Source organism: Microcaecilia unicolor, chromosome 7 (assembly GCF_901765095.1).
Source record: "Microcaecilia unicolor chromosome 7, aMicUni1.1, whole genome shotgun sequence".
NCBI classification, from domain to species: Eukaryota; Metazoa; Chordata; class Amphibia; order Gymnophiona; family Siphonopidae; genus Microcaecilia; species Microcaecilia unicolor.
Window position 1 is genome coordinate 73708849 of NC_044037.1, and position 14198 is coordinate 73723046.

The 14198-nt window shown below is 44.3% G+C and overlaps 1 protein-coding gene across 1 annotated transcript in view; it reads right to left on the reverse strand.

Annotated features, from left to right (window-relative positions):
• Positions 1-14198, reverse strand: part of DRP2 (dystrophin related protein 2) — a 105766-nt gene that overhangs the window by 35369 nt on the left and 56199 nt on the right. Inside the window, exons 10-15 of the mRNA XM_030210279.1 lie at positions 9051-9252; positions 7787-7872; positions 3876-4033; positions 3478-3644; positions 2049-2160; positions 593-729 (exon numbers count right to left, since the gene is read on the reverse strand). Of these exons, the coding sequence (XP_030066139.1) occupies positions 593-729; positions 2049-2160; positions 3478-3644; positions 3876-4033; positions 7787-7872; positions 9051-9252 (862 nt within the window). The remainder of the gene's footprint in view (positions 1-592; positions 730-2048; positions 2161-3477; positions 3645-3875; positions 4034-7786; positions 7873-9050; positions 9253-14198) is intronic.

Here is a 14198-nt window from a genome sequence, read left to right on the forward strand (position 1 = left end):
GCAACCACATAGCATCACATTCTTTTCCTAGCTTCTAATGAATTATGTCATGGTTTCCAGACACATCTCTTACCAATATGGCAGAGTGGATTGGAAAGAACCCTCTAGGAGGTTTTGGATTTTCTTTATGCCTTGTTTAGGTAACATGCTTTTTCTTTGCATTACTGACTCAGATTAGAAAGTTTAGATTTGATGTATTTTGTAGGGTTTTTTGTTTTTTTTTGCATTATCTTGCTAACAGATCTATAGGAGAACCCACTATTTCACTGACAGATGAACTGACTTAGGTCTTGACAATGCATAGTATCCAAAATCAGAGTTTTTGTTCATGAAACTCTGGTGTACCTTTGCAATTGATAACACCATGTATTTGTGTCCTGTAACTTTATGTGGCTCTGAAGGCTGAATCATGTTAACTTTATAGACAAAGCCTATGTTGCCCCAATAATTGACTTGTTCTGGGGTCTCATGGATAAGTGCTAGTATAGTGTTACGGATTGTAAAGCCTTGTTCAAGTAACTTCAATTCTAGCACCACCATCTTGGGAGATCCCTATCTAAGATAGTATGACCTGTAGTTAATGGATACTCACGTTTCAGCAAAGTCTGCCTCTAGCACGGACTGGACAGGCAAGTAGCCTCTCTGAGGATGCTTACTGAAGTACTGCTTTGACCGGAACTTGTTTTTAAGTGTGGTAGCAAAGTCTCTCATGTTCTCACTTGAGGTGGTCTAGGACATGGCATTTAAAAAAACAAAATGAAAAGTTGCTACTAGGGAGAAAATAAACAAAATCTCTGCAACCTAAAAGGTAAAGATAAATGTAGGACCTTAGACCTATCATGCAACCTGATAAGTTACTGGTCTGTCCCAGTATGGCACTACTTATGTACTTATGTTTGTTTCATAAATCAGGAATGAATGAAAACAAGAGTTAACAGGGCCATGACAACTGAGTGGTGGCAGGAGGACAGCAAGAATAATTTGCCTAAGTGGAGCAGACTAGTGCTTATCTCTTGGTGCTGATTGGTTATGTTTTGGGATCTTGCCAGTTATTTATAACCTGGTTTCAGCGCTGTTGGAAACAGGATGCTGGGCTTGATGGACCTTCGGTCTGTCCCAATATGGCAGTACTTATGTACTTATGTTCCTCTGAGCAGAATGAAATCAATCACACAAGATGGGGAGACAGCAGCCATGTTCTCTGGTTACTGCTGCTGGTACACAGAAGAGAAGGGGGAGGCTGGCTGGGAGAAGAGGAAAGGCAGAGAATAAAGAAGAGGGAAAGGAGGCCAGCAAAGAGGAAGGAAGGTGAAATCTAGGAGAGAGGAGAGGTGATATAAAGAGCTGCGGTGAGAGGGAAGAGGATAGAAAAAAAAGTGGAGAGGATGCAGCAGAAAGTAGCAGAGAGGAGAAAAGATGGGAAACATTATAGAGATGTGAAAGTGGGGAGGAGGAGAGACAGCAGAAGAGGATAGAAGGGTTTGGATTTACAGTGATGTGAAAAATTATTTCCCACCCACCGCTCGGCCTGATTTCCCTTATTATGTGTCACATTGAATGGTTTCTGATCTTTAAACAAAATGTAATATTAGACAAAGGGAATCTGAATAAACACACAGCACATTTTTTAGATTATTACTTCATTTTTTAAGGAACAAAAGTTATCAAACACCCACTTCACCCTTGTGTGTGATCTGAGCAGTGCATTTTTTCTAGCAAAAAAGGTGCCGGTACTCAAATGCTAGGCCACCCTTCAGGGATGAGGTGATCACTCAGGGACCCACACCACAATAGCCAGGTCCCCTGCGACCAGTCAAATAATCTGTGACAAGGCAGAATTGGTGTGTAGAGCCTGAGCTCATTCATTAAAACTTGGGGACCATAGGTCAATTTTAGCAGACAAAGGAAAAGGTGCCGGTACTCAGTACCCCCAAGTACCCCCTCAAAAAAAGCCCTGGATCTGGGCATGTTTCCATTATTACAGGCCCTGCACACACACTGAGTACATGCTGTAGGTGGTGGGAAAACTGAATTAGAGCCCTACTTACCGGCGTGTAGTACTCCATGATGGGGTAGTGCAGTTTGCTCCCTTTGCTGGTTCTCCCAGTCAGAAAACAAGACTGACAGATATCCACATTGAACTGCTTCAGGCTCCGGTACCTGAGGATAGTGAGGTAGAGAAATAAGACAACTAACTTCATTACCATTATTTCTCATCTCCTCTCCTTACATGTAGAACTAGACATGTATTGCTAGACTCAGGAGTGATAAATGTTCTCAGTGCAGATGATAGAGTCAAAAACAATGGAGAATTCATGAAAGCATGGGGGAAACACAGAGGAACATTACGACAGAACCAGAGACTGAGGAGGCTCTCTGGTACAGCATCAGGAAGGGAACATGGGAAGAGCAGGCCTTTGTCTGCCATCATGTTCTACATGTCCATGTTTCATCAGTGGAGGAAGAAGGGAGCCAAGGATTGCTACTACAATAGCTGGACTAAATGGAGAGTGATATAATAAGGGGGAGGGGGAACACACATAGTTAATTGTGGGCTCATGGCACCATAGCTCAATAGGAGCTCAAAAATAAAGGCAAGCCCTTTATTAGGATTCTTCCCTGGAAAGGTAAGGGGTTTACCTTCAGAGGCTGCAATGTGCATAGAGTTATATTTTGAGGTGGGAACATTGATACAGCTGTAAAACAAGGTGTAAAGGGGGCGGGGGAAATCACACACTGTCATTCCATTCAGACATAGTCCACTTCTACACATGTATGTTCCAAAAGCAAATCCTGTATCCCAGCAGGAAAAACTTAGCAAAATATAGAAACAGTCCATCAGATATTCAACCTGCAATGGTATGTGGCATCTGAGCCACTCATACTCGCAAGCTGAACTGAGCCTGGATATTCCAATGCCAGGGAATGCATGGCTCAGCATTGAATATCCAGGTCTCAGCAATCACCTGGAAGTTAACTGGGCACCAGCCGATATTCAGACTGGTGCCTGGTTAACTTTAACGTATAAATTAGGACAGCCTTTTTGCTGTCCTAACTTCATGTGGCTACTTAGTTTATTTATTTATGTATGTATGTATTTTATTTATTAGGATTTATTTATCGCCTTTTTGAAGGAATTCACTCAAGGCGGTGTACAGTAAGAACAGATCAAACATGAGCATGGTGGGAGGCAGGACTAGTGGTTGGGAGGCGGAGATAGTGCTGGGCAGACTTATACGGTCTGTGCCCTGAAGAGGACAGGTACAAATCAAGGTATACACAAAAAGCAGCACATATGAGTTTATCTTGTTGGGCAGACTGGATGGACCGTGCAGGTCTTTTTCTGCCATCATTTACTATGTTACTATGAGCAATAGGCAATTACAGCATTAAAAATATTCAAATAACAATATGACGTACTGACTGTCCAGTGTTGTGCCTGAATACACAGTGACTGTGTTCAGCCGTTTTCCATACCTGAAGCCTTTGATGGGACACTGTTTGCAGACAGAACACTTGGCTTGGTGCTTGACCTGCTCAGCAAGGGTGACTCGATGAAGGACAGGCAGCCATACCATGGACTGTGGCTCCAGAGTCACCCACTCCAAGAACTGGGAAGCCTCAATCGAGGCTGTACCATCACCCTAAGAAGAAAAACAAAGACAAAACAAGACCTGAATCCAGACAAAAAGAACCTAGAAATCTGATACACATCTATGATGCAGAATGCTGAACACCTGACATCCACATTTCACTGGACTCCACTGATAGAAGGAATGCATAATTCCCATGCTATTTCTGATTATCAGCTTCCTATATGGCAATGGGATACAACATCAACCCTAATTATGATTTCAAGTCAAGTAATTACTTACAAAACGGAAGCAGCTGCGGACGCTGGGCTCCACATTGCTGCCTCCGAACGCTGCTACCTCCCCTAGCTGGCGAGGAATTTGAATGGCTTCATGCAGTAGAGCACTGAGGTGCCTCTGATCGCAAACACCATTGGGGCCGCTGACTTGGCCAAAGAGGTCTGTGGAAGTCAAAGTGGCCGGATATCCACCACAGCAACAGGAACAGCAAGTGAGGGAGCGTGACATGGATGGGAGAAGGGAGAGGAAGGTAGAAAGACAGTGAGGGAAATGGCAGTGAATGTAGGAGAGAGATGGTATTTGGAAAAGAGAAAAAGAAAGATGAGGGAGGAAGAGAGAAAAAGTGACAGAGGGAGAAAGAAAGAAGGCAAAAAGGAGGGAGGAAAGAGTAACAATGAAACAAAGTACAAAACTGTTAAACATAACATAAAAACTGTTTTAGCCATTTATACCAGTGATACTCAGCCTATGACTTAGAAATGCTATGCAGCTCCTTAATCGTTCTGTTCAGGCCTTCTGTACCATACACCAGCATTTCAAAATCTCATGTAGTCCAGGAGATCTAATACTGAAATCTGAGAGCTGGAAAGCAGATGGTATTTCAGTGTGACTCTGTGTGACTCAGCTGCTGCTGAAGTGGCCCAGCGAATCAGAAAGGCCGAGGTGCCTCAGAAAACCAGTCACACGGAGGCGCCGCTGTTGTCTGTTCAAAATGATGGTGCCAATGTAATAAGGGTATACTAAGATTAACGCACCTTTGCACATGTATTTTAACAGACCTTTTTGTGAGTTAATGTTAATCATGATTTAATAAGAGTTTTAACTTTTAAAAAAAGGTGCATTAATACCATTCAAATGAGGGAATTAATTGACTTATTCCCCAATGTAGGTAAATGCATTAAGGCATCATGTTTGTGTAATTCCTGAAATTTTTTTCCAACTTTATTTATAAAATGTTAAATAAGAAACCAAATACAATGCAATGGTATTATAAACACCATGCATCCCAACACAGCTCAATATACAGAACTAGGGAAAACCCTTTCCCCATCCCAACCCCCCTCCCCCCTGCACCCATCCCAAGTTCCCATCCAAATTTATCATTGAGGGCAGTCTTAGTATAAGTCAAAGTTCAAAAGGTCTAACAAGGGGTTTACTCCAGGAAATCATGAATTGACTCCTGAAATGTAACTCTTGAATGAGAAGTGGAGTCAAGTTAACTTATATTTCTGGGGCGCTCGTGTTAATCTCTGATGTTGTGCCAGCATGGTTTCAGACCTTGGGTTCCTAGGTGTGGGATTCCTGGACTCGGGTCTGGAATAGATCAGTGCACCCAGAAACCCCAAATTACGGGACCATAGTACAGCACCAGAAGCTAATACTGGCCTCATAAATTTAAGTTAACTTTGCCCCGACCCAGGAATTACATTTCTAAACCTAAAAAAAGTGGACTAAGCACTGGGGTAACTGAATTAAGGACCCCAAAGTCAGATTCTTCCCAGGTACACCCAAGTCAGAGGGACTCTGCCCTAGAACCTATCTACCTCCACCAATTACCCCCACCCACTTAACTATCCCTTTCCACTCACTAACTAGATTAGCGAAGGGGTGGTGGATAGTTAGGTGAGCAGGGAGTAGAATAATGAGTGGATGAGGGTAGTTAAGGTGAATGGGAAGCAATTTGGTAGTCAGTGAACCAGTAGATAGATGTGGGATTATCAAGTATTTGGAGGTCAAAGGGCAAAGCTCCTCTGACTCAGAGGTGGACCTAGGTTGAACCAAGGTGCCTCCAACTTCATTAATTGAATAATTAGAGAATGAATCAGTCATGCGGCTACTTAGTTGTTTAGTGGACTGGAAATTGCTACATAGGCACTCTGCCCCCCAGCCCACCCCTAACCTAATTGGTTAGGAGATGGTGGTTAGCAGTGATATTCAGCAGCATTAATCAGTTAAGTATCACTGAATATACTGTGTTGAATCATTCAGAAGGGTTTAACCGGGCAGGAGCTGGTATGAGATGTATGTATGCAAATGAATATGCTAATGTACTAGGCCACACTCTTTGCCCCCCCCCCCCCAAATGAAACAGTCAACTTATGCCCATAGTTCTGAGCACATATCACAAATGTTATATTTTATTTACACAAAATGTATTTAGTTAGAGATTAATCATTTGTATAACATGAGTATACACCTAAGATTTATTTTTGGTATTAATTAATGTCACAGGATTTGTGTTTCTGGTGCACCTATGTGCAATGGCATAGCCATGGGGGGGGGGGGGTTCTTGAGTGCTCAGCCCCCCCCCCCCCCCCCCAAGATTGAGGAGCTGTCTGCTGCTTTGGCTGGCATGGGTCCTTAAGCCACACCAATGGACGCCCTCCTCCTCCTTGCAAAGCTAGGCAGGTGGTGGTGCTTTTCCTGGGCTGCCATCGCACCACCCCTTCCCTCCCCGCATGCTTGGCTTTCTGAAACTGAGCATGCATGAGGGATGCCTGCTCCCTGCACATACTCATTTTTTGTACATATGTGAAGGGAGGGCCTCCTTCACATATACTCAAGTTTCACAAAAAAACAAGCATGTGCAAGGGGTTTGTCAGCGCATCAGCGATGGCCCAGGAGAAGTACCGCCAACTACTTGCCTTCATGAGGAGGAGGGGCTTCTGCTGGTTGTCTTGGGGACTCCTGCTAGCTCACGTATGTGGGTTTAGGTTTATGCGCCTGATACTATGTGTGCTTTAATTACTCACCCGCAGACATGTCAGCATTTGAAAGTTGTTAAGCAGATAACTTGGAGAAAGAAGGTACTCTCAAGTAGCCCTCGAGGCCTCGTGTAACATAACATAGTAAATGACGGCAGATAAAGACCTGTATGGTCCATCCAGTCTGCCCAACAAGAGCAACAAAAGTTAAACATTTACCTAGTTAATCACATTATTAATGTGTTAAATGTACAGCCCTAGTTTACATGTAGATTTTATGACTGATGAAGCAGGTGGTTCACACCAAAATACAGCTCAATGTTGAGTATGTCTGTAGTTTGGTATATGAATAAACATTCGATCTTTCATTTCACCTCTGGTGTTTCTCCTTGGATTTCATTGGAAGGCCATTTGTCTGTCCCTACTGTGCTTCCTTCCTCTTATGTCAAGATCTATAACATCCCGCTAGTTAGCTCTGTTGTTTCTTATTTGGGGTCTTATTCCTTTGGTCTCTTTCCTTTAGTTCTAACATATTATAGCCCTTATATTCTTTGGTTTTCATACCATTTTGTAATAAAAGGTATGCACGTTTAATTCTGGAAATATCAATTATGCCGTCTTCTTTTCTTACATTCTTTACTGATATAGCCATATTATATTAATTCTTAAAATGCATCAGTAGGACATCTGCATGGATTTCTCATAAGGACTTGTATAGGTGTGTCCTGCAGGTTTAATCTCCTTGGAATGCCTAGGATACATGTACTCGATGAGACTCTCCTGGGTAACATCTACTGGGCCCTATCACCAGCCTTCGCTCTTCCTGTTAGCCAACTCATACCCAGAATCTTTTCAGCTCTACCCATAAGAACATACAAACATAAGCGTTGCCATACTGGGTCAGTATCCTGTTTCCAACAGTAGCCAATCCAGGTCACAAGTACCTGGCAAAAGAGTAAAACAGATTTTAATCTGCTTATCCTAGAAATAAGCAGTGGATTTTCCCTAGTCCATCTTAATAATGTGTTATGGTCTTTTCTTTTAGGAAATTATCCAAACCTTTTTTAAACCCTGCTAAACTAATTGCTTTTACCACATTCTCTGGCAACAAATTCCAGAGTTTTTATTACATGTTGAGTGAAGAAATATTTTCTCTGGTTAGTCTTAAATTTACTACTCAGTAGCTTCAATGCATGCCTCCTTACTCACACTGAAATTTCTCTTTCACCTCCGTGCCACACAGACATACGATGCCAGTCTTGAAAGACAGAGCCCGCACCTTCCCGCTCCGGCCACTAAGAGGAGGAAACAGACAAGAGATAAAACATTTCAGGACAAGGACTTTCACTAAATGAAATGATTCACCTGAGGCTGGAGGAATGCCAGTTGTCTAACTTTCCTGCAACTGCCCCACCACACTGCAAACTGTCACCACCCACAAAATCTACCCCCTCCCCCCCCCCACACAACTGAGCCACCACTCCACAAACTGCCTCCAAAATTTTCCCCCAACTCCATGAATGCATATATCCCACACATTTCTCTCACACCCACACACAAAACAGATAAGACATCCAAAACATAGATATACACCACAGACAATGCAAATACAAACAAACACAGACATGTGAGCACTCGTGCAAATAAACACATGCCTGCACAGAGGGTTGGAAAGAAATTCAATGAGCCATGCTCTGCATGCTTTCTCAATTGTTTGACGTCCAAAAGACCTTCCAAACTTTAAATGTGGAAGTGTTCTTGTATGTTGGAAATTCAAACAAAACTGCATCATTTTATAAAGAAAAAAGTCAGAGATTGTAGAAGACTGTTACTTTTACCTTCTTGTATGTGACCAAATAACTCCCTTAAACAAAGGCGATCTGGAGTTCCTTTTCATATCAACACAATACATTTTGAACAATGTCCAACCCACACTGGTTGCGCTCATAAAAGAGTGGGTTTGTGCTCCAATCCTCAAGGCAGCTCTGTGTTCAGAGTATTCATGATTCCGTAATATATAACAGTATGATAATATATATTTTTGCATGCATTGCTTAGACTGAACAGCAGACCCCTTAGGGGCAAGCTAAGGATCAAATTGGACAACTTCATCAATAAACATAAGCTGTTTGTCTCACCCCAGCTTTCCACACTCTTGAAGAGAATTTGAAACACTGGGGTGGAGCTTGTGAAGAGGAGTTTTTTCTCTTGTATGGTACTATAGACCAAGCTACTTTTGTTAATGCAGAGAACTGTGTAACTTTCACAGACATTACCAGTAGATGGGCTCTCCTTCCCTTTATGGTAGGATTGAAAACTGGCTCCAGAATTTCAGGACAGGTTAGTCCAGTCCTGGTTTTACCTCACTGCATGTAGGGACTTGTCATTTGGATTTCCCTATTCCAGGCAATTCCTGTGCCTGAGAACAGGCAAACTACAAGTCCATGTGCTGCCTGTTTTAGAGAGTGTGTACCTGTCAAATACATTGAGAAGCCAGTTAAGGCTCATGTCCACACAAAGGGGGATATTGACCAAGATCCCTCTCTCCTCCTCCAGTCTTTCATACATCGTGGTGAGGCAGTGAATGACCTCCACTACATCCATCACATGCTCGCTTGGCTGCAGGTCATGCTCAGTAAACACCTCCGAGGCCATGGTCAGAGACACCAGGTCCACTGAGGAAGAAGGTGCAGATCATAAGGGAGATAATAAAGAGAACAGTCTGATGAGTTGAGTGGACAGTGCTTCTCATACCCGTTATATTAATCTTGACTAACAGGTGCAGCTAAAGAAATAGCAAGATCTACCTCAATTCCTCTTGTGAATGCACGTGCAGGGTCGCAGAGAGACTGAGTCAGGCCTGGGGCAGGGCAGGGCCGCTGCCGCCTCCCCCCTAGATCTCCACCACCCCCAGGATCATTGCCACTCCCTCCCCCCAGGATCGCCACTGCTGCAACCGAGATACCTTGGAGATGGCGGGAATCCTGAGGCCCCGCCAGCGGAAGAATCCAGTGCTGCTCTTCACTCCATGCCTGCCCTGCCCCTGCGGCTGCTTTTTTCTCTCGTCGCACATGCGCCTGAGGGGAAAAGCAGCCGCTTGGCACGGCGGTAGAGGTAAGAAAAGAGCAGCGCTGGAGAGGGGCCCGGCGCCGGAATTTTCTCTCTCCTGCTCCTGTTGGGACGTGATCACTCAGGGCTCATCAGGAGCAGAAGAGAGAGAGAGAGAGACCTCGGCGCCGGAACCCACCTTGGAGGCCGGGTCCGGGGAATTTTAACCCCCGCTCCCCCCCTCTCGGCGGCCCTGTCCAAGTGCCATGCATCAGCCTACTTATCAGGACATGCTTTTGTACTATATTGTGAGGAAATCTCTGTGCCACAAACACAAAATCTCTGTGCTGTTATTAAAGGGCTGGCCACGGATCTCCTGCAAGGCTGGACGAGAGGGTGAGGAAAGGAGAACTGTGTATCATGCGCTTTCTGTCTCACTCAAAAGAGTCGCCTCCATTCACGCATGCCATATTGAATTACTGTACACAGTATCTACAGCTTTCTTCTTCGCTCCATGCATCCTGTAATAATCTTCTTTAAAGAAACAGGCAAGAGAGTCTGTAAATATACCTTTGGAATCCAATGACTCAATTACATTTTAAGTTTTAAATATCAAAAAAATTCCAGGCACCGCCCCCCCCCCCCCTCCACATCCCCCAAGAGCATTCGTACTGAAATTCAGAAAGGAAGATGCAAGTTTATGTCCATCCACCAAAGCTGCCCTATACTAACTGCAGAATTCCCTTGGCAGAATTGGAAATTCAGCTGGACCCATCGGGGCTGACCTTAAACAGGAGCAACAGGGGTGGCCAAACAGAGCCCTGCACTCCTAGGGGCTCCTTCACAGTTGAATTTGTGCTGTTTTATCTTCTAGTATTCACTGGCAGTGAGCAGCAATTCATATGCCTTGCTGGTGCTGATCCCCAGATCCTTCTCTCTGATGCAACTTCTTGTTCTACATAGGCAGGAAGCATCAGAAGGGATGGCACGAAAAGCGTGTATGAATCACTGTTCACTGCCAGCAACGCTAGAAGAGAAAACAATGTTTAAAAGAAACACAGTGGGGAGGGGGGTTGAGAAACAAGGGACAACACTGGATTGCTAGCTGGGGAGGGGACAGAAGAGAGAAAACATGGCCATGGGGGGAGGGGAGAGGACAAATGTTGGACCATTGGGGGTGGGGGCTCACCAAACTGATCCACACAAGACCCTGCAATTGCTAAGGCAAGCCCTGGGACCCATGGTAGAGTAGCAACTAAAAATCCTGGAATGAATAACCACACCATAGGTATTCCCATTACACAGATGTTGGGACTCCTTTTGCTAAGTCCTTGAATCTGGCCCAAGACATCAAAGTCTACAGCTGGGACATAGTATAAAAGACACTGACCAAACACATCCAGATCACACTCTAGAAATCTTCAGATAATGAGATCCATGATCTGAATCTGAGAGACTGGGATCATCTCCAGCTGTTAAAAATAGGCCTATGTGGAACCTATTCTATAAAGGAAGTGCCTACTATCCTTTATAAAATAATGTTCCAGGGCAACCACATGTGTACATATTAGGCATGACTACTTATCTCAGCCAAAGAGCTGGTGTAAATGCTCATGCCTTGATTGCCAAAAATGCACATAAATTATAGTATTATATAATTTACACATGCAATTGTGTGCCCCACAATTAGGCACCATTTTACAGAATAGCATGCAGCTGGAATACCTGCATACACACACATTCAGGGAAATTCGATATATGGCGTCAAACAGTAGGCGCTAATTCGACATGGAAAAGTGGTCTAGCGGAAGCAAGGTGCTGAAGTGGTACAGAAATGGGAGGTTCATGCAAAAACACACTCATGTGCCCATTTATAGAATAGCGCCTAAGTATTTCCATGTGGATCTGCAAAGGGGGTGTGGCCCTGGGAGGGGCATGAGTGGGGTCAGGGGTGTTCTCCTAAAATGTTTGCAATGCTATAGAATAGTGCAAATCCATGCCCAGCTTGCACACAGGGATTTACACCTGGTTTCAGTTGGTGTAACTCCTCGCAAGCAAAGTTGAGCACTTATCCAGGCGCTAATGCTATAAAATGCACTAATCTTAGAACGCCCATTACACAATGCCATTCAGTAATGATTTTTTTCGGTGCTGAATTATGAGCACCATTTACTGATTTCAGCCCATTATGGACTAGATTCTATATAACATGCCTAAAAAATCGTCGCTGAAACAAAATACGCCTAGACATATTCTATAAAAGTATGCCTAAATTTAGGTGTATTTTATAGAATAAGCCTAAATTTCTGTGTGGTTTATAGAATATGCAGAGCGTCCATCTGCATGACTAAATTTAGTTGCAAGCAGTTACGCCAAGTAAAGCTTGGTGTAATTGCCAACACCTAAATTACACACAGACCAGGTGTATTCTATAACAACTCACATAGATTTTAGAAACGCCCATGACCCGACCATTCCACGCACACACCCCATTTTCAACTATACAACTTAGAATTTAAGCACATCACATTACAGAATACACTTAGACCAGCGGTTCCCAAACTGTGCGCTGCGAGACCCTGGTACACTGCAGTGAACTCTCAGGGGTGCCATGGCGCATGGCTCCCAACTTTCTCTTCCTGCAGGTCCGGCATCTGCTGCTTCCTGCTTGTTCCCCCACCGCCACTGCAGTGCTTGCAGCTTACATTTTCAGGCCATCCACGAATCACACAGGCACTGCGGGGATTTCCCTCTGCCGCGTCCGGCCTCGCAACAGGAAGTTGCATCAGAAAGGGCCAGACACAGCAGACTGGGAAGGCCCCTGATTGCCTTTGTGAATTGCGGATGGCCCGAAAGGGCGGCAGGGGAAGGAGAAGGAAGCGGCAGCAATCCTGGACCTGCAGGAAGGAAGGTAGCGAGTGATGCTGGATTTGGGAAAGGCAGAGGTGTGCTTCCAGTCTACTCTTTTACTTGCCAAACAGGACTATTACATCCAGTTGACAAATTCTCTTGGCTCAAACCCTCGACATCTCTTTGCCACACTGAACGCTCTCCTCAAAGTGTCTTCACCTCCAACCCCCCCTTCACTTTCCCCCAGACTCTGGCTGAGTACTTTCATGATAAGGTTCACAAGATTAAACTTGAATTCTCAACCAGGTCACCTCCACCTCTCCTTCATTTAGTCCATTCTGTCAACCTTCCAACCCCTGCCTCCTTTTCTTCCTTTTTTGAAATCACTGAAGAGGAAACTACACATCTTATTTCCTCCTCAAAACTAACTACCTGTTCCTCTGATCCTATTCCCACCCATCTACTTAACACTATCTCTCCTACTGTCATCCCTTTTATCTGCCATATCCTCTATCTTTCACTTTCCACTGCGTCTGTTCCTGATGCCTTCAAACATGCCGTAGTCAAACCACTCCTTAAAAAACCTTCATTGGACCCTACCTGTCCTTCCAACTATCGCCCCATCTCCTTCCTCCCTTTCCTATCCAAGATACTTGAATGTACTGTTCACCGCCATTGCCTTGACTTTCTTTCATCTCAAGCTATTCTTGATCCACTTCAATCTGGCTTTCACCCCCTTCATTCAACTGAAATAGCGCTTGCTAAAGTTTCCAATGACCTGTTCCTTGCCAAATCCAAAGGTCTCTATTCTATCCTCATCCTTCTCGATCTATCTGCTGCTTTTGACACTGTTGATCACAGCCTACTCCTTGATACGCTGTCCTCACTTGGATTTCAGGGCTCTGTTCTTTCCTGGTTTTCTTCTTATCTCTCCCAACGTACCTTTAGTGTACACTCTAGTGGATCCTCCTCTACTTCTATCCCACTGTCAGTTGGTGTACCTCAGGGATCTGTCCTGGGACCTCTTCTTTTCTCCATCTATACTTTTTCCCTTGGTACTCTGATCTCATCCTATGGTTTTCAGTATCATCTTTATGCTGATGACTCCCAGATCTACCTCTCCACACCAGAAATCTCAGCCGAAATCCAGGCCAAAGTATCAACCTGCCTGTCTGACATTGCTGCCTGGATGTCTCAGCACCATCTGAAACTAAACCAACCTCTCCTCCTCCCCCATTCTCTATTTCTGTGGATAACACTCTCATCCTTCCTGTCTCATCAGCTCGTAACCTTGGGGTCATCTTCGACTCCTCCCTCTCCTTCTCTGCACATATTCAGCAGACTGCTAAAACCTGTCGTTTCTTTCTCTATATTACCAAAATTCGCCCTTTCCTTTCTGAGCACACTACCAGAACCCTCATCCACACTCTTATCACCTCTTGCTTAGACTATTGCAACTTGCTTCTCACAGGTCTCCCACTTAGCCATCTCTCTCCTCTTCAATCTGTTCAAAATTCTGCTGCATGACTAATATTCCGCCAGTGTCGTTATGATCATATTAGCCCTCTCCTCAAGTCACTTCACTGGCTTCCTATCCATTTCCGCATACAGTTCAAACTCCTCTTATTGACTTATAAGTGCATTCACTCTGCAGCTCCTCAGGACCTCTCCACTTTCATCTCTCCCTACATTCCTCCCCAGGAACTCCGTTCACTGGGTAAAT